This window comes from Heloderma suspectum, chromosome 2 (genome assembly GCF_057233095.1).
Source record: "Heloderma suspectum isolate Gila_16-S chromosome 2, 16-S_ref, whole genome shotgun sequence".
In the NCBI taxonomy this organism is placed as follows: domain Eukaryota; kingdom Metazoa; phylum Chordata; class Lepidosauria; order Squamata; family Helodermatidae; genus Heloderma; species Heloderma suspectum.
In genome coordinates, this window is record NC_139459.1 from 367,809,120 (window position 1) to 367,828,431 (window position 19,312).

The window sequence follows — 19,312 nt, forward strand, 5'->3', positions numbered from 1 at the left end:
GGTTTCTCAGTGGGTAGACCTGGTGAAGCCACCCACGACTGAAACCCGCACTTCTTTCTATGCCCCCCTTCACCCCTGAAATGGCCCTTTAGGCCAAAGGCCATTACACAGTTGGGAATGGCAATATCGGGGTGGGGTGGCCTGGCCAGCTTGTAGCCCACTGCTAGGCTCTGCTCTGCAGGCAATGCACAACCCTGTGTGGCTACATGTCTCAGCTCCAAGGCCAACACTACGAGCGAGAGTGGAGAGGCGCCACTTGGCCCGCCTGCGAGGGCTGAAAATGGCAGCTTCTCTTACACATCTGTGTCAAAACTGCCCAGTCTAACCCTTAATACATTGCTTTGCTGCTACCATCAATTGACAGCCCCATCTGCATTTCTCTAAATCATCAACTACACTGGACTACACTGCAGAGTTGTCACAGACCACTCTAACACACACACCCTCCACAAAATAACAACGCTGGGCCGCTTTGCAGGCCTTGGGTAACCCGCACTTTCTCGGCCGCAGCCCTGCCTCCTGCAATATGGATGTAATAAGGATGAGCCTTATCTGCACACATCCAGGTATTTTTAAAACCTTTATAAACTCAGAAAAAGCATTAACAAGTACCCAAGTTGGAAAGATCACGGACTCCTGTCGTTTCTGCTCCTTTTTGTTCTTTGGTAGATACACTACTGTCCAACCCCAGCTATAGGAAACTCCTGGATTTCTAAATTGTTTTTTTATGAGGCTGCAATTGCTTCCTAACAGGGGAGGGCCCGCGAAGGCTTCACACACCCAGGGGGATTAACACACCTAGGGAGTGCGTGTGTTCACCTTTGCTGTGACTTCACTGGGGAGAAGAGCTAGTCGCCCCCCCCCGAACGGAGCCGCCGCGGGGCAGAGGGCTCCGGCCGCGCTGCTGCCCGCGGGCGCCTCCCTGCCTTACGAGGAGGAGCCCCAGCCCCGCTGCAGGGCGCCCCCCCCCGCGCCGAACTGACTGCGCTTTGCCCCTGCGGCCAGGAGCGGGAGAGGGAGCCCGGTGGGGGCCTGCCCGATGCCGGTGGGGGTCCGGGGGCAGCTGAACTGGAGAGGTAATCGACCTCTCATTCAAATCTTCACCAAGGTTGGCCGTAGAATCCCTGTCCAAATGTCTGGAGACGGTGAGTGGCTGGATGGGGAGGAATAAGCTGAAGCTGAACCCTGACAAGACCGAGGTACTTTTGGTGGGAGACAAGAGGAGGCTGGGGGATGTTGACCTGGTGTTGAATGGGGTATGGCTACCCTTGAAAGACCAGGTCCGCAGCCTGGGGGTCATTTTGGACTCCCAGCTGTCCATGGAGGCTCAGGTGTCAGCTGTGAGCCGGACAGCGCTGTATCAACTCCATCTGATACGGTGGCTGCGCCCCTTCCTTCCCGACCATCTGCTCCCATCGGTAGTACATGCCCTGGTCTCCTCTCGTTTAGACTACTGTAATGCGCTCTATGTGGGGTTACCCTTGAAGACGGTTCGGAAGCTGCAGCTGGTACAGAATGCGGCAGCTCGCCTGATTAAAGGCAGCCGCCGGCGAGATCACATCACTCCAGTGCTGAAGGAGTTGCACTGGTTACCAGTTGTTTTCCGGGCCAAATTCAAGGTGTTGGTTTTGACCTTTAAAACCCTATATGGTTCCGGCCCAGCCTATCTTAAGGAGCGCCTCCAGCAACACCAGACAGGCTGCTTAACAAGATCAGCCTCGGATGACCTTCTCTCTGTCCCATCAGCCAGGACAGCTAGACTGGTGGGGACGAGGGAGAGGGCCTTTTCTGTGGTGGCCCCCACTCTGTGGAACTCCCTCCCTAGGGAACTCCGTCATGCCCCCTCTTTAATGAGCTTCCGTCGTGCATTAAAAACGTGGTTGTTCAGGCAGGCATTTGGGGTGGGTTAGGGTATTTTAAAAAAATGTTTATGGTAAAATTTTATTGTTTTAAATTGTTTTATGGTGGGTTGTACATCGCCCAGAGTGGCTGGGTGACCAGTCAGATGGGCGATTAATAAATTTAATAAATAAATAAATAAATAAATAAAAATATTTAAATCAACAAATAATTAACACCAGTTTAAGGCAGCAGCTAAAAGAAATCATGTCACAGAATGTTCACAAAACATATTAAGTCAGCTCAGTCTCAGAAAATAGCAGCATCACAACATGCATTAGGGACAGGCAGTCCAGAACAGACACATTTTCCAGGCATAGTTGAAGACCTGGTGTGCCAGGGCTCTGCATGCTTCAGCACCTCCAAATCACTTCTCTCAGTCTACCAGAACTTGTCTCTTTTTATGTACGAAATCATTCATAATCCTGCCAAGCCTTTAAACAGCAATCCACAGAGGAGCCAATAGTCATGAGTTGTTGTTCAGACGTTAAGTCATGTCCGACTCTTCGTGACCCCATGGACCATAACATGCCAGGCCTTCCTCTCCACTGCTCTCTCCCGGAGTGTGCTCAAATTCATGTTCATTGCATCGGTGATGCTATCTAGCCATCTCATTCTCTGCTGTCCCCTTCTCCTTTTGCCTTCAATCTTTCCCAGCATCAGTGACTTTTCCAGTGACTTTTCTCTTCGCATTAGGTGGCCAAAATATTGGAGCTTCAGCTTCAGTATCTGTCCTTCCAATGAGCACTCAGGGTTGATTTCCTTTAGGATGGACTGATTTGACCTCCTTGCAGTCCAGGGGACTTGTAAGAGTCTTCTCCAACGCCACAGTTCGAAAGCATCGATTCTTCGGCGCTCAGCCTTCCTTATAGTCCAGCTCTCACAGCCATACGTTGCTATTGCAAAAACCATAGCTTTGATTATACGAACCTTTGTCGGCAAGGTGATGTCTCTGCTTCTTCCTATGCTGTCTAGCTTTGCCATAGCTTTCCTCCCAAGGAGCAAGCGTCTTTCCATTTCATGGCTACAGTCACCGTCTCCAGTGATCTTGGAGCCCAAGAAAGTCAAATCTGTCACTGCTTCCATTTCTTCCCCTTCTATATGCCAGGAAGTGATGGGGCCAGATGCCATGATCTTCATTTTTTTAATGTTGAGTTTCAAACCAGCTTTTGCACTCTCTACTTTCACCCTCAACAAGAGGCTCTTTAGATCCTCTTCGCTTTCTGCCATTAGGGTGGTATTGTCTGCGTATCTGAGGTTGTTGATAATTCTGCCGGCAATTTTAATTCTGACCTGTGATTCATCCAACCCAGCATTTCTCATGATGTACTCTGCATATAAGTTAAATAAGCAGGGCGACAATATGCAGCCTTGTCGTACTCCTTTCCCAATTTTGAACCAATCGGTTGTTCCATGTCTGGTTCTTACTGTTGCTTCTTGACCCTTGTACAGGTTTCTCAGGAGACAGGTAAGGTGGTCTGGTATTCCCATCTCTTTAAGAATTTGCCAGAGTTTGTTGTGATCCACATAATCAAAGGCTTTAGCGTAGTCAATGAAGCAGAAATAGACGTTTTTCTGGAATTCTCTTGCTTTCTCCATGATCCAGCGAATGTTGGCGATTTGATCTCTAGTTCCTCTGCCTCTTCGAAACCCAGCTTGTACTTCCGGCAGTTCTCGGTTCGCATACTGCTGAAGCCTAGCTTGTAGGACTTTGAGCATAACCTTGCTGGCATGTGAAATGAGCGCAATTGTACAGTAGTTTGAACACTCTTTGGCGTTGCCCTTCTTTGGAACTGGAATATAAATTGACCTTTTCCAGTCTTGTGGCCACTGTTGAGTGTTCCAAATTTGTTGGAATATTGAGTGCAGAACTTTAAATTCATGCCCACATTCCAAGCAGTTTTACAGATTTTCCCGAGTGGTTTCTTTGATGAGAACTGAGAGTTTGCTGCTCACTGAAGCTCTTACAACACTCTAAATATTTCTATTGTTTCTCCCTGTGTGAGATCTTTGATGAGAAGTGAGCTGTGTCTTCTGCCTGAAGCTCTTTCCACACTCAAAACTTTTATATGGCTTTTCTCCTGCATGAATTCTTTGATGACAAGTGAGGGTTCCTGTAAGATGGAAGCATTTTCCACACTCCAAACAATCATACGGTTTCTCGCCTGTGTGAGATCGTTGATGCCGAGTGAGATTTGTCTTCAGACTGAAGTTCTTTCCACACTCCAAGCATTTATATGGCTTCTTCCCTGTAGGCATTAATTGATGATCAGTAAGATGTGCCTTCTGACTGAAGCTCTTCCCACATTCCAGGCATTCATAGGTTTTCTTCACAGTGTGAATTTTGCAAGGAGCTTTAATGTTTGAGTCAGAATTAAAAGTTTTCCTGTGCATATAGAGCCTGTTCTTTTCCAGTCATTCATGTATTATTTCTTGGATTGTGTTAAGGTGGTAGCCATTGACCTGAGAAGCAAAGGAATGCTTTCTCATATTGCAATTTATTTCAGTTTTCCTTCTCTGCTGTTTGCTATTTTTACTTTTTTCTCGTTTTGGTGACATCACACATGCTTCTCTCTTATTCTCCCTGTCCCACGTGCAACCTCCTGCAATGAAACCATGAAATTGCTAAAAGTTAGCAACGGAACTTCAAATCATAGAGCACCTCCAATTAATGATTTCGATAAAGGGAAGAACGGAAAAGATTTCGATGGGATGCACTTCTTACCGTAGAAATAACTAGCTCAGTTACTCAACTACGAATTTCTGAGCCTTTCAGGAAAGAAGCAGTCCTGAATCACTGCAGGCTTAATCACTCCTGAATCACTGCACCTCCTTTACTGGGCACCCATCCCAAATCAACCCGTTACATTTGAGATGGCTCTGGCAAGCAGTTATCTGAACCTCATTGTTTTCAGCCTCGAACTGCTCTTGTCACCAACCAGGAATCTTCTTATATCCCCTTTCAGGCTTTGTATGATCAGACCTGAGTCCGCACTACTGAACCCTCCTTGGTCTCCTGGCCTGTCCACTATCGGGAGGAGTCCACTTGCTTTTCAGGGCGTGGCAAACCCCAGAGTTCTGTTGCTTGCCCATCCCTCCACCCCAGCTATTATGGGTTTCTATGTGTGAAGGGAGACTGTCAACTGAGAGGGAGACTAAGGGAGAAAGAGCCGGGGTTGGGTTCTCTACTAACTTCAGTTTGGGTGCTGGCTGCTAGGACTGTATGGTGGGTCAGTTCTGTGTTTGTATTTTTTATGCTCTTCAGAGCAAAGTAAACCCCAGAGCTCTGTTGCTCTCAGACAGAGGGAATCAGCTCTCTTTCGCATCCCTCCACCTCAGATAAGGAAGATGTGAGCTGGGTACCCATATTTTGTATTGATGTCTCATGAGTATTAATACACAATATGGGTACCCAGCTCACATCTTCCTTATCTGATCACTGCCTTGTTGTGGCAAAGGGGCTTGCGTAACTCAGTGAAGCCATAAGCTATGCCATGCAGGGCCACCCAGGACGGACATGTCAAGGCGGAGAGTTCTGACAAAATGTGGTCCACTGGAGAAGGAAATGGCAACCCACTCCAGTATTCTTGCCAAGAAAACCCCATGGAACATATCACAAGGCTAAAAGAGATGTCGCCGGAAGATGAGCCCCTCAGGTCGGAAGATGTCCAATATATTACTGGGAAAGAGCAGAGGGAATTTCCAAGTAGCGCCAGAAAGAGTGAAGCGGCTGGGCCAAAGCCGAAAGGACACTCAGCTGTACATGTGTCTGGTGGTGAAAAGAAAATCACTTTTTTCTCCTGGTCAGATCTGGATCATAATTTCAGGCATAGTAGCCCCCCTAATGGCAGAAAGCGAAGAGGATCTAAAGAGCCTCTTGTTGAGGGTGAAAGAGGAGAGTGCAAAAGCTGGTTTGAAACTCAACATTAAAAAAACTAAGATCATGGCATCTGGCCCTATCACTTCCTGGCATATAGAAGGGGAAGAAATGGAAGCAGTGACAGATTTTACTTTCTTGGGCTCCAAGATCACCGCAGACGGTGACTGTAGCCATGAAATTAAAAGACGCTTGCTCCTTGGGAGGAAAGCTATGGCAAACCTAGACAGCATAGTAAGAAGCAGAGACATCACCTTGCCGACAAAGGTCCGTCTAATCAAAGCTATGGTTTTCCCAGTAGTAATGTATGGCTGTGAGAGCTGGACTATAAGGAAGGCTGAGCGCCGAAGAATCGATGCTTTCGAACTGTGGTGTTGGAGAAGACTCTTACAAGTCCCCTGGACTGCAAGGAGGTCAAATCAGTCCATCCTAAAGGAAATCAACCCTGACTGCTCATTGGAAGGACAGATACTGAAGCTGAAGCTCCAATATTTTGGCCACCTAATGCGAAGAGAAAACTCCCTGGAAAAGACCCTGATGCTGGGAAAGACTGAAGGCCAAAGGAGAAGGGGACGGCAGAGGATGAGATGGCTAGATAGCATCACTGATGCAATGAATATGAACTTGAGCACGCTCCGGGAGAGAGCGCAGGACAGGAAGGCCTGGCGTGCTATGGTCCATGGGGTCACGAAGAGTCGGACACGACTGAACGACTGAACAACAAAGAAGGGGATCACACCTGCCCAATGTCAGAAAAATAGGTGCAGGGTTTATATTTTGATTTTCTTTTAAAGGGAACTGCCAATAATGTTTTAATTCCTGGAAGAATTGGATACAAATTTCAGGATTCATTGCCCCATCAGAGGAGACCATATCTGCCAAATTTCAGAATCCTAGCCACAAGGGGGTTTGTGCAAGGGTGGCCTTGACATTGTGAGGTCTCCAAGTGAGGACATACTTATCTCCCTATGTTCCTTGTGGACCATTGTTCCGAAAGTTATAGGCAGCCTACAGTTGTCCCCAAGTAAGAAACCAGCAAAGTTTCAGAAGGATATACATGCATTCTAATTTACAATGACTAGAATTTATTTACATTTCACCAATGTTAGCAGCAGGGGAACATGTGTGGGAAGGTGCTATTGCACTCATGTCCTGCTTGTGGGTTTCCAATGGGCATCTGGTTGGCCACTGTGTGAACAGAATGCTGGACTAGATGGACCTTGGTCTGATGCAGCACGGCTCTTCTTATGTTCTTAAATAGAGATTGCCTCTGAGTATGTGCAGAGCTACAGCCTTTCTGTTGCTGGGTAATGGCAACTGACAAACAAAACAGCCCCAGTTTTGTTTCTCTGCAACCATGTGAACCCACTTTTCTACAAGACTTGCTTGAGTGAGGAGAAAAAACAACCCTCTTGTCTGTTTGTATAAAGTCAAATACAGTTCAGAACTTCTCTTGCCCACTGAAGAGAATTCTCTTTAAGAATTCCCCAAGATATGTTCTGGGTGGAATAAAGAAGAGAAAGAAAGAACAGGATCGGGGAGGGAAGAAGAAGAGTGGTGATTGGAAATGTGCGCAGGGGTGAGGGGCAGAGAGAATTCCACTAAGCCAAGTGGCTCCTTTCTGAGAGGTAGTACTTCAGAGGAATTTAGGAGGCTGTGCAGGGTTTGCAAGGATTGCACGTACTGAAATAAGCTTTATGAGGTGAGGTGGCTGAGGGCTTTTTCTAGCTTTTTAAAAACCTATTTAAAAGCCCTAGCAGTTCCTCGATCATAATGCAACATAGTTCTAACCCTCCCTTTGGGATTGAGTCCTACAGCTGTTTAGGAGAAATTAAAGTGGAGGGGGAGAAAGAAGTTTGTGGAGGCTGATTGGCTCCTTTGCTGTACTAAAGCTACTAAACATCTGCAGTAGCCAAAGGTTCCAGTTCAGGGCAGTAAAATCTGATGCTATGTGAAATACTAGTATTTCACATGGAGCTCTTTTTATTCCCTTCCTTCTCCCTCTTCAAAATTTCATTGCCTTCAAGCTCCCAACAGTGGGCATGTAAGTGCAGAAAAGAAAAGTAGGGGGAGAGAAGTTTTTTGCACCTCAAAACCCCCCTACACAAAAGATTAGGGATAGTGATCCCCTAATGGTCACCTTAAACACCTTCTGATTAGGATCTCTAATCCCCTGGGTGACTTGACAGTTTTTACTTTTTGTTTTAGACTTTGAGAAAAGGAAACTTTACGCATGGCTAGCACAAAAGCCACCTGACCTAACTGTCTGAAATTTGGTAGGTTCAGTCAGCTCCACAGGGCCTGCTAGGTCCCTAAATGCCATGAATTTATGTGAAAGTAGAAAAAAAATATAGCTCTTTACTTTGACAGATTTTCTTTGAAAAAGCAAATTTCACCTGTGGCTAGCACAAAAGCCACTGGACCTAACTGCCTGAACTTTGGCAGCCTCAGTCATCTCTATATGGGCTTCCAGGTCCCCAAATTCCATGATATGTGGAAGCACAAGTAAAATATAGCTCTTTGCTTTGATGCATTTTCTTGAAAATAGCAAACTTTACCTGCGACAAGCACAAAAGTCCCCCTTCATGGATCACTGCCTTGTTGTGGCGAAGGGGCTTGCGTAACTCAGTGAAGCCATAAGCTATGCTGTGCAGGGCCACCCAAGACGGACAGGGTATGGCGGAGAGTTCTGACAAAATGTGGTCCACTGGAGAAGGAAATGGCAACCCACTCCAGTATTCTTGCCAAGAAAACCCCATGGAACGTATCACAAGGCTAAAAGAGATGACGCCAGAAGATGAGCCCCTCAGGTCGGAAGGTGTTCAATATACTAATGGGGAAGAGCAGAGGAATTTCCAAGTAGCGCCGGAAAGAGTGAAGTGGCTGGGCCAAAGCCAAAAGGACACTCAGCTGTGGATGTGTCTGGTGGTGAAAAGAAAATCTGATGCTGTAAAGAACAATATTGTTTAGGAACCTGGAATGTAAGATCAATGAATCAAGGTAAGCTGGAGGTGGTCAAACATGAGATGGCAAGACTGAACATCGACATCTTGGGAATCAGCAAACTAAAATGGACAAGCATGAGCGAATTTAATTACCAACCCTGAGTGCTCATTGGAAGGACAGATTCTGAAGCTGAAGCTCAAATATTTTGGCCACCAAATGCGAAGAGAAAAGTCACTGGAAAAGACCCTGATGCTGGGAAGGATTGAAGGCAAAAGGAGAAGGGGACAGCAGAGGATGAGGCTAGATAGCATCACCGGTGCAATGAATATGGACTTGAGCACACTCCGGGAGAGAACGGAGGACAGGAAGGCCTGGCGTGCTATGGTCCATGGGGTCACGAAGAGTCAGAGACGACTTAATGACTGAACAACAACAAGCACAAAAGTCACTGGACCTAACTGCCTGAAATTTGGCAGGTTCCATCAGCTCCACGGGGGCTACCAAGCCTCCAAGTTTCATGTATTTATCATACAAACTAAAAGAGATATGCCAGTTTTATTTTTCAGTACAAGTCAACTGGAAAATGTAAAAAAAAAAGCAATTAGGACAGCTCTGGGCTGTCTCTTATTGACGCCCCTGGTGATGACTGAGCAGCAAGACGGCCTGGGCACTGAGCAGCAAGACGGCCTGGGCACCAGGTCTACCAAGATAGGCAGCTGGAGCCTCTGGGACGGTTGTATGCCAGGTCTACTCCTCTGCGGTTTCTCAGCGGGTAGACCCGGTGTCCAGACAGTGTCTTCCCACCCACGGCCGAAACCCGCACTTCTTTCTATGCCCCCTTCGCCCCTGAAATGGCCCCTTAGGCCAACGCCATTGCGCGGTTGGGCATGGCAATTTCGGGGTGGGGCGGGGCGGGGCGGCCCGGCCAGCTTGTAGCCCGCCGCTGGGCTCTGCTCTGCGGGCAACGCACAACCCTGTGCGGCTGCACGTCTCAGCCCCACGGCCAGCACTGCGAGCGGGAGCGGAGAGGCGCCGCTGGGCCTCCGCGAGGGCTGGAAAGGGCAGCTTCTCTCGCACCTCCGTGGGCAGCTGCCCAGTCTAAGGCAGCGCCGCGACCCCCGGGCGAGGGCGAGGCGGCCCGCCAGCGAGAGCGACGTTTCGCGCCACGAACAGCGCGCGGAGGCCGAGCGGAGTCGTCCGGCGAGGGGGGAGGCCCGGAGCGGGGAGAGAGCGCTGCCGAGAGGATCCCGCTGCGTGGCCCCGCAAGGGTTAAAGGCGCTGAAGCGGGGATTCCTAGAGAGGAGGGGAGAGGCCGCGTGCCCCGGAAACGCGCCTCCTTCGGCCAAAGGCGCTTCCTGCCCCGCCTTCCCCCGGCAGAGGGGGTCTCGCTTGGCGCGTCCCCCGGTGCGGCTTCGGCGCCTCCTGGCTGGGGGCAGGTGAGCCCCCCGCCTTGTGCAGCCGGGGAGGGGCAACTGGGGGCGGGGAGGGCGGGGGGAGGTGGGGCGGGGATGCCCTACTTCAACCCCAGCGTGTCGGGGCGGGTCTGCGCTCGGGGCGGGGGGAGGCTGGATGCGCTCACCCCTGCGGCTGACCCCGCAGCTGATCAGGGGCAGCTGATTTGGGGAGCCCCGAGAGGGAAGCAGATTCGTAGTTAACTCTACCTTCCTGCAGCTAGATAGCTGAAATCAGCTGTCTAGCCTCAAATGCAGGGCGGCTGAAGGGACGACCCCCTCCGTGCTCTCCTGCCCTGCATTGGATAGGTGGTCGCCCCCAAGTTCGGAGGCGGCTGCCTATCCCCATAGGATTGCGCCCTTAGATGCCCTTTCCTGCACTTTTTCCAGCTCTACAGTACCTTTTTTTACGTGTGGTGACCAGAACTGTAGAAAGTATTCCAAGTGTGGTCGTAGCATGGATGTGTATAGGGGCAATATGATATTGGCAGTTTCATTCTCAATTCCTTTTCTAATTATGCCTAACATGGAGTTTGCCTTTTTTACAGCGGCCACACACTGGGTTGACATCTTCATTGAGCTGTCCACCACAACCCCAAGATCTCTTTCTTGGTCAGTCACCACTAGCTCAGATCCCATCAGGCTATACTTGAAGTTGGAATTTTTTGTTCCAACGTGTGTCACTTGATACTTGCTTACCTTGAACCGTATTTGCCATGTAGATGCCGATTCTCCCAGTTTGGAGAGATCCTTTTGACGCTCTTCACAATCCCTTTTTGCTTTAACCACCCTAAATAATTTGTTGTCATCTGCAAACTTGGTCACTTCACTGCTCACTCCTAATTCCAGATCATTTATGAACAGCTTGAAAAGCATTGGTCCTAATACAGATCCCTTTGAGACCCCACTCTTTACATCCTTCCATTGGGAGAATTTACCATTTATGCGTACTCTCTGCTTTCTGTTCTTTAACCAGTTACAGATCCGTAAGAGGACCTGTCCTCTTATTCCATGACTGCTAAGTTTGCTCAGGACTCTTTGGTGAGGGACTTTGTCAAAAGCCTTTTGGAAGTCCAAGTAAACAATGTCTGCCAGATCACCCCAGTCTACTTGCTAATTGACACTCTCAAAGAACTCTAAAAGGTTAGTAAGACAGGACTTACCTTTGCAGAGGCCGTGTTGATGCTTTTTCAGCAGGGCTTGCCCTTCTATATGCTTACTAATTTTATGTTTAGAATGCCTTCAACCAATTTACCCGGAACAGACGTTAAGCTAACTGGCCTGTAATTTCCGGGATTCCCCCGGTATCTCTTTTTGAAAATTGGTGTTACATAGGCCATCTTCCAGTCCTCTGGTATAGAGGCTGATCCTGGGGACGTGTTCCATATTTTGGTTAGAAGATCAGCATTTTCATATTTGAGTTATTTGAGAACTCTCAGATGGATCCCATTTGGGCCCGGTGACTTATTTGCTTTCAGTTTATCAATACGGTTGAGAACCATGTCCTGCCTTTACAGAGCCTTAGTTGCACTGCCTCCTGTTGCAATCTTTGCCCCGATACCGAAGAGGGAAGAGATCCTTTGGCCCCTTTGGAGGTTTTCTGGAACACGGATGACAGATGGTTGAGACAGACTCAGCTGGCACCGAAGCACCTAGGGACCCTGATGCCACGAAGACTGGGAGCATCGGAGCATTCCAGGAAAGAAAGGCCCAGCAGGTTATTGGCGAGGACATGGTGAGCTCAGATGTGCGTTTCAGGCAGTTCTGCTATGAGGCGACCAAGGGGCCCCGAGAGGTTTGCAACCAACTCCACGAACTTTCCCGTTGGTGGCTGAAGCCAGAGCGACACACGAAAATCCAAATGCTGGACCTGGTGATCCTGGAGCAGTTCCTGGCCATCCTGCCCGGGGAGATGGCGAGCTGGGTGAGAGAATGCAGGGCAGAGACCAGTTCCCAGGCGGTGGCCCTGGCAGAAGGCTTCCTCCTGAGCCAGGCAGAGGACAGGAAGCCGGAAGAGCAACAGGTGAGAGCATTTCTTCCAAAGGGACAGGATTGTGAGGGAGGTATCCTAAACCTCTCTACTAATTGCCCAGCCCCTTCTGGAAATTTACCAAGGAGAGATGTCCCATACCACCCTACGACATTTCTGCCTCTCATTCCTTTTCTAATCCTTCTCCTCGTTCCACTTCTTGCATCTTCGTTGCTCTTTCACCTACAGAGTCTGTGTGCAGAAGTGGGACCTGATTTGCCTGCAGCTGAAAAGGCTCCATCAGACACCAGGCAGAGCCCCCCACAAAGAGGGATCAGGCAGGATGGTGCCGAACATGTCACCTTGCAGGGTGAGGATTAATTTGGGGGTGGCTGTATTTCAACTGGTCTTCCAATGCATTACTTGTAGTGCAATCCTATCTATTTGACTAGGACTCCATTCCTACTGTGTTCCAAGGGAGTTTAGGACTGTAATCCCAATCTTTGAGACACCGTCTGCTCCTTGCTTCTCATTCTTTTTCTCTCGCGCAGGGGCTGGAATGACGCCAGCAGTGGGTACTCGGCCATCTCTTTTCCATTGTGATGGAGTGGAACTGGATCAGGTAGGGGGAAGGATCCCTGGGGAGACAGGCAGGGAGCAGCCTGGGTGCCTGCATCCCCTGCTCCCCTCCCAGGGCCTGAATGTAGCTCTCTCCTTACATTCCCTTCTGACAAAGCCACGGTCGTGAGATGAGCACTGCTGGACCAGACCAAGGGCCCATCTACTCCATCATCTCCTGTTTCTATTAGTGCTTGACCATACACCTCTTGGGAACCCACAAGCAGGACAGTTCCTGGTTTTCACAGCAAGCAAGTTTCAGTCTTGCAGGATAATGCCCAGCCACCTCACTTTATGCTATCCTTGAGAAGGAAACATTTTCTTTTTTCCTCCAGGCTCTGGTGACTTTTGAGGAGGTTGCTGTGTGCTTCACTGAGGAGGAGTGGGCACTGCTGGATCCTCACCAGAGAGCGCTGCACTGGCAAACCATGGAGGAGAACCGTGGGATCGTGGCCTCTCTGGGTAAAGCTCCTTCTTTTCCTCCTTTAGGATAGTCTGGATTTCCAAGTGCAATCATGATGAGGAAGATACTAACCGGGTTTGGACGATCACGGCGGTCAAAGAAGCCATGCCTTGTAGTAGGGGTGTTGGGGTGGGTAAGAAGTCACCCCCGCTGTGCGCCGTGCTGTGTTTGGGGAAGATGGTAACCTTTACAGCGCTGCGGGTAATTATGCAAATGGCTGTTGCTCATGCAGCATGGGCAGGGAAAAGAAGCCACGGGGGCCCTGCACAAGCAAAGCATGCCGGAGCACCATGGGATCGTGGCCAATATTGGTAAGGCTCCCTATTTTCCTGATCATGAGTGTATCCGGTTCAAAAGGCAATAATGTTGAGGGAGATAATATTACCAATTTTGGGCTCATATCCTATATTATTCATATATTTTCTATTCTGTTTATTTGTAGCATTTTTATTCTGCTCCTCAGCCAAAAAAGCCTCCTGCAGCGGCTGACAATCCATGAGCAAAAAAGACAGTCCCTGCCCTCAGGGTACAATCTGAAAAAGACTTGACACACGAGGAAGGGAGGGGGAATTAAGTAGACTCTCAGCAGGGTGGGTGGGATGGCCATGCTCCCCGCCCTTCTCTCCCAAAGGAGCGGCAGTCCAGCTGGAGCAGGCCCTGATGTCCCCTTTGCCTGCTACTGCCTCCCTCGTTCTACCTTCTTACCCACAGGCTTGTGATGTTGGTCAGCATTTTAAGGCTGCCTCTTAGGAAAGGCAGAGTTCAGAAAGAAAATAAGGTACATGGAGTCATATTTAAACCAACAAATAAGAAACACCAGTTTAAGGCAGCAGGGGCTCTGAGCAGTTCAGCTGCATGTTTCAGCACCTCCAAATCACTTCTCTCAGTCTACGAGGACTTGTCTATTTTTATGTACGAAATCATTCATAATCCTGCCAGGCCCTTCAACATCAATCCACGGAGGAGCTAATACTCCTGAAACATCAGTACAAATATGGGTACCCAGCTCACATCTTCTTTATCTGAGGTGGAGGGATGCGAAAGAGAGCTGATTCCCTCTGAGAGCAACAGAGCTCTGGGGTTTAGTTTGCTCTGAAGAGCATAAAAAATACAAACAAAGAACTGACCCAACGTAGACTCCCAGCAGCCAGCACCCAAACTGAAGTTAGTTTACAGAACCCAACCCTGGCTCTTTCTCTCTTAGTCTCCCCCTCAATCGACAGTCTCACTTCACACATAGAAACCCATAATAGCTGGGGTGGAGGGATGGGCAAGATACTTGGATCCAGAACTGTCACTTGAGGCACAGGTGAACTCAGTGGCACGGAGCACTTTTTATCAGCTTAGGCTGGTATACCAACTACGCCCTTATCTGGACAGAGATAGCCTAGCTACAGTTATCCATGCTCTGATAACTTCTCGTCTGGATTACTGCAATGCGTTATACGTGGGGCTGCCTTTGAAAACGGTCCAGAAACTTCAGCTGGTCCAAAATAGGGCAGCAAGATTGTTAACAGGGACTGGCCTGCGAGCTCATATTACGCCAGTACTTTTCCAGCTGCACTGGCTGCCGGTCCATTTCCGGGCCCGATTCAAAGTGCTGGTGTTAACATTCAAAGCCCTTAACGGCTTGGGGCCAGGTTACCTGAAGGATCGCCTCCTCCCATATGTGCCTGCCCGGACCTTAAGATCATCAGCAGCAGCCCTTCTCCGTGAGCCCCTGCCAAAGGAAGTGAGGCGGGTGGCTACTAGGAGGAGGGCTTTTTCTGTTGTGGCACCCCGGCTCTGGAATGAGCTCCCTAGTGAGGTTCGCCTGGCGCCTACATTGTACTCCTTTCGGCGCCAGGTGAAGACCTTTTTATTTTCCCAGGCATTTTAGCTTTCTAAATTTTTATCTTTGCTGTTTTAAATCTGTATTTTAAACTCCTGTACTGCTGCTAGGTTTTATTGTGGTTGTATTGTTATATTGTGGTTTTAATGTTCTATATATTTTAAATTGTTTTATTGTGTGTTGTTTGGTTTTAGTTTTTGTGAACCGCCCAGAGAGCTTCGGCTATTGGGCGGTATAGAAATAAATAAATAAATAAAATACCTGCTTCTCTCTGCCTGAAAGCAACAGAACTCTGGGGTTTGCCATGCCCTGAAAAGCAAGTGGACAGGTCAGGAGACCAAGGAGGGTTCAGTAGTGTGGACCCAGGTCTGATCATACAAAGCCAGAAAAGGATATAAGAAGATTCCTGGGTGGTGGCAAGAGTGATTCTGGGCTGAAAATGATGCAGTTTGGACAACTGCTTGCCAGAACCATCTCAAATGTAATGGGGTGATTTGGGATGGGTGCCCCAGTAAAGGAGGTGCTAAGCCTGCAGTGATTCAGGATCGCTTCTTTCCTGAAAGGCTCAGAAATTCATAGTTGAGTACCTGAGATAGTTATTTCTATGGTAAGAAGTGCATCCCAATGAAGTATTTTCCGTTATTCCCTTTATCGAAATCATTAATTGGGGGTGCTCTATGATTTGAAGTTCCGTTTCTAACTTTTAGCAATTTCATGGTTTCATTGCAGGAGGTGACAGGTGGGACAGGGAGAATAAGAGAGAAGCATGTGTGATGTCACCAAAACGAGAAAAATGTAAAAATAGCACAAAGCAGAGAAGGAAAACTGAAATAAATTGCAATATGAGGAAGAATTCCTTTGTTTCTCAGGTCAATGGCTACTATCATAACACAATCCAAGAAATAATACATGAAAGACTGGAAAATAATAGGTTCTATATGCACAGGAAAACTTTTAATTCTGCCTCAAACGTTCAAGCTCCTTGCAAAATTCACACTGTGAAGAAAACCTATGAGTGCCTGGAATGTGGGAAGAGTTTCAGTCAGAAGTCACATCTTACTGATCATCAAAAAACTCACACAGGAGAGAAACCGTATGATTGTTTGGAGTGTGGGAAGAGCTTCAGTCGGAAGGCACATCTTACTTATCATCAAAGAACGCATACAGGGGAGAAGCCATATAAATGCTTGGAGTGTGGAAAGAATTTCAGTCACAAAACAGTTCTCACTTCTCATCAAAGAACTCACACAGGGGAGAAACCACATCATTGTTTGGAGTGTGGAAAGAACTTCAGTCAGAAGACAAATCTCACTCGTCATCAACGATCTCACACAGGGGAGAAGCCATATAAATGCTTGGAATGTGGAAAAAGCTTCAGCGTGAAGATAACTCTCACTCGTCATCAAAGAACTCACACAGGGGAGAAACCGTATGATTGTTTGGAGTGTGGAAAGAGCTTCAGTAAGAAAGCACATCTCACTCGTCATCAAAGAACTCACACAGGGGAGAAACCGTATGATTGTTTGGAGTGTGGAAAGAGCTTCAGCGAGAAGATAACTCTCACTCGTCATCAAAGAACTCACACAGGGGAGAAACCATATGATTGTTTGGAGTGTGGAAAGAGCTTCAGCGAGAAGGTAACTCTCACTTGTCATGAAAGAACTCACACAGGGGAGAAGCCATATAAATGCTTGGTGTGTGGAAGGAGCTTCAGCAAGAAGGGAACTCTCACTCAACATAAAAGAACTCATACAAAGGAGAAACCATATCATTGTTTGGAGTGTGGAAAGAGCTTCAGGCAGAAGACGCATCTCACTCATCATCAAAGAACTCACACAGGGGAGAGACCGTATCAGTGTTTGGAGTGTGGAAAATGCTTCCATCATACAGGAACCCTCAGTTGTCATCAAAGAATTCACACAGGAGAGAAACCATATAAATGCTTTGAGTGTGGAAAGAGCTTCAGTGAGAAGACAACTCTCACTCGTCATCAAAGAACTCATACAGGGGAGAAACCGTATGATTGTTTGGAGTGTGGAAAGAGCTTCAGGCAGAAGACACAGCTCACTTCTCATCAAAGATCTCACACAGTGAGAAACAATAGAAATATTTGGAGTGTTGTAAGAGCTTCAGTGAGAAGCAAACTCTCAGTTCTCGTCAAAGAAACCACTCTGGAGAATCTGTAAAACTGCTTGGAATGTGGGCATGAATTTAATCTGATCGTTGTTCTCATCAGAGAAATCACACAGGGGAAAGACCGTAGGAATGCTTGGAGGACTGAATGAGATTCATTTACAATCAAGCCATATTTCACATGAAGGACCCACATAGGAGATACACTGCATAAAGGAATGCCAGCCAAGGAGTCCATTAATATGCTGAAACTAAGACAACCAAGAAACTTCAATAAAGAGTCTTTTCTCTTATAACAGCACACACTGAAAATAATGATGTGGAGACCATAAATATTCCCAGAATACCAGGCGGGATGGTTTTTCTCAGTTACATGCATTTCACATTTCTTTAACAAATATTTTATGTAAATTTGTAAGAGGGATAAGAAGAAGAAAAATACATATCCCAATACTGAATAAATATGTAGAATTAGCAAGCCTAAGACACTGCTTCGTTAAAGAGGGTAGGGGTTGCTCTTTTGAGGATAAGCCTCAAAATTGTAATGATTCTAAACAGGATACCTCTTGAGCTAATAACGTGAACCTCATCATCGGAGGTGTACTTCATGTATTGAAGGGCAATATATGCTTAGTGGAAATGAATTGTATGCTTCCTTCTGTGTTATGACATGATACTGAAATTTAAGGTTGATTACCTATGCTCTACTGAAGTGTAATAATGGCGATGATATAGGCATAGTTTTTTAAATAGAATGATACTTGAAGTCTGTGTGTAATCCAATCTAAATTTTATCCTTGAAGTAACTTTTTTATATTTTTTCTTTTCCCCTTTTGCTTTCCTCCCCCTTGTCTTTTTTTTTCTTTTCCCTCTCTCTTTCTTTTATTTTTTCCTTCCCCCCATTTTTTTCTCCCCCCCCCTTTTTTCCCTTATTATTGCTGTGTCCTCTTAAAAAGAATGTATTGTTGGAAACTGTAGATAATGACTGGGTTGTTATTGTTCATTACATTTTTAAAGATTAAAAATAGAATAAAAAGTGTTTTTTTAAAGGAGGTGTACTTCGTGAAGTGTATAATTGTGCCACATTTCAAATCGGTATAATAAATATTAGGACAGGTACAGCTAGTTAAAAAGAGCTTACGATTGACCCAGGTATCCCTTTTGCTCCAATTTTCCAAAGACAGATCGTACATTTTTGTCAAACTTGGGTAAAAACTATGGATGCATTTTATTTTGGCTGATTGAGGACGGGTGCTTTCCCTGGCTTTCCCCAAATCCTCTCTTGAGACCAGGATTTTTCTAGAGCAGATTTAGTATTGTGTTGATATTTCTGTCGTATTACGAGGAGTGCAGTGATCATAGCTTTCAGTTCTTCCTGGGAGCTCGTTTTTTTTGCTCTCTGGTCAATCTTTGATGCATTTTTTTCAAGCCAGAGAATAAGATCAGGGAAATCAGAAAATAATCCGCCACGCTGCTCCCCCTTGATAAAAGAACGTACCTGCAGATACGGCCCCACAACTGCCATTTAAGCAGACGGCAGATCTCCTGTGCAGAGGCAGGCATCCATCAGAAAGGTCCTCAGCCAATGAATCCTCCCCAACAGGTGTGTGGCCTTGGAAGAGACTGAAAATCCGGCTGCCGTTTATAGGCAGGGATTCGAGCTTCTAGATGAAGCTTGGAAGTGTGTAAACCTGGACGGACCATCTTCCAAAAAGTACTGTCATGCGTTTGCCTCACGGCCAAACCCAAATTCCACCACCTTTCTCTCATTAATGCATCCTTTCCAACAAGGACTTCTGTAATGATTGTTTCTCAATCAGGATCCGAATTTGATCCTCTGCTGTAGTCTTTCTAGCACTACGAATGAGCCTAGATAATTCTTTTTTCATAGCCCGGCGTTCCCCATCGTACCAATTTACATTATGCATCCTGGGGGTCTGTGAATGGCCTGAGTGCCCTAAATGGGGTTTCAATTGGTCTAAGATTTGGGGGTAACCCTCCATGATCTCCACATTACCTGCCAAGATTCTGTTTCTTAGCTCTTGCAAGACAGGACCATGTAGCAAATCTGTGATCTCTGTGCTCAGGGTCTCGGACCATTTAAGTCGTCTCTTACCAGAAGCAG

The 19,312-nt window shown here is 47.2% G+C and overlaps 2 protein-coding genes across 3 annotated transcripts; one reads left to right on the forward strand and one right to left on the reverse strand.

Annotated features, from left to right (window-relative positions):
• Positions 1–1,864: 1,864 nt before the first annotated feature.
• Positions 1,865–10,075, reverse strand: LOC146355939 (uncharacterized). The gene is made up of 2 exons (XM_084831136.1): positions 9,800–10,075; positions 1,865–4,502 (listed from the first exon to the last, which is right to left on the reverse strand). Exon 2 carries the CDS (start codon positions 4,291–4,293, stop codon positions 3,874–3,876), a length of 420 nt encoding a protein of 139 aa, XP_084687262.1. The 5' UTR covers positions 4,294–4,502; positions 9,800–10,075; the 3' UTR covers positions 1,865–3,873.
• On the forward strand, positions 9,626–19,055 carry LOC146355940 (uncharacterized). Of its 2 annotated transcripts, XM_084830774.1 has the most exons (7): positions 9,626–10,158; positions 11,150–11,316; positions 11,691–12,196; positions 12,392–12,512; positions 12,694–12,764; positions 13,096–13,222; positions 15,784–19,055. In XM_084830774.1, exons 3-7 carry the CDS (start codon positions 11,792–11,794, stop codon positions 17,238–17,240), a joined length of 2,181 nt encoding a protein of 726 aa, XP_084686900.1. In that variant the 5' UTR covers positions 9,626–10,158; positions 11,150–11,316; positions 11,691–11,791; the 3' UTR covers positions 17,241–19,055. The 2 variants fall into 2 exon arrangements, with proteins under 2 accessions (XP_084686900.1, XP_084686901.1); XM_084830775.1 differs by lacking the exon at positions 11,150–11,316 and having other exon boundaries at positions 9,653–10,158.
• Positions 19,056–19,312: the final 257 nt, after the last annotated feature.

Coding starts and splice junctions, on each gene's coding strand:
- LOC146355939 (XM_084831136.1), bottom strand. CDS start 4,293: ATGCACAGGAAAACTTTTAATTCTGACTCAAACATTAAAGCTCCTTGC.
- LOC146355940 (XM_084830774.1), top strand. CDS start 11,792: ATGGTTGAGACAGACTCAGCTGGCACCGAAGCACCTAGGGACCCTGAT. Junction 12,765..13,095: donor ATGGAGTGGAACTGGATCAG/GTAGGGGGAAGG, acceptor TTTTTCCTCCAG/GCTCTGGTGACTTTTGAGGA. Junction 13,223..15,783: donor TGGGATCGTGGCCTCTCTGG/GTAAAGCTCCTT, acceptor GTTTCATTGCAG/GAGGTGACAGGTGGGACAGG.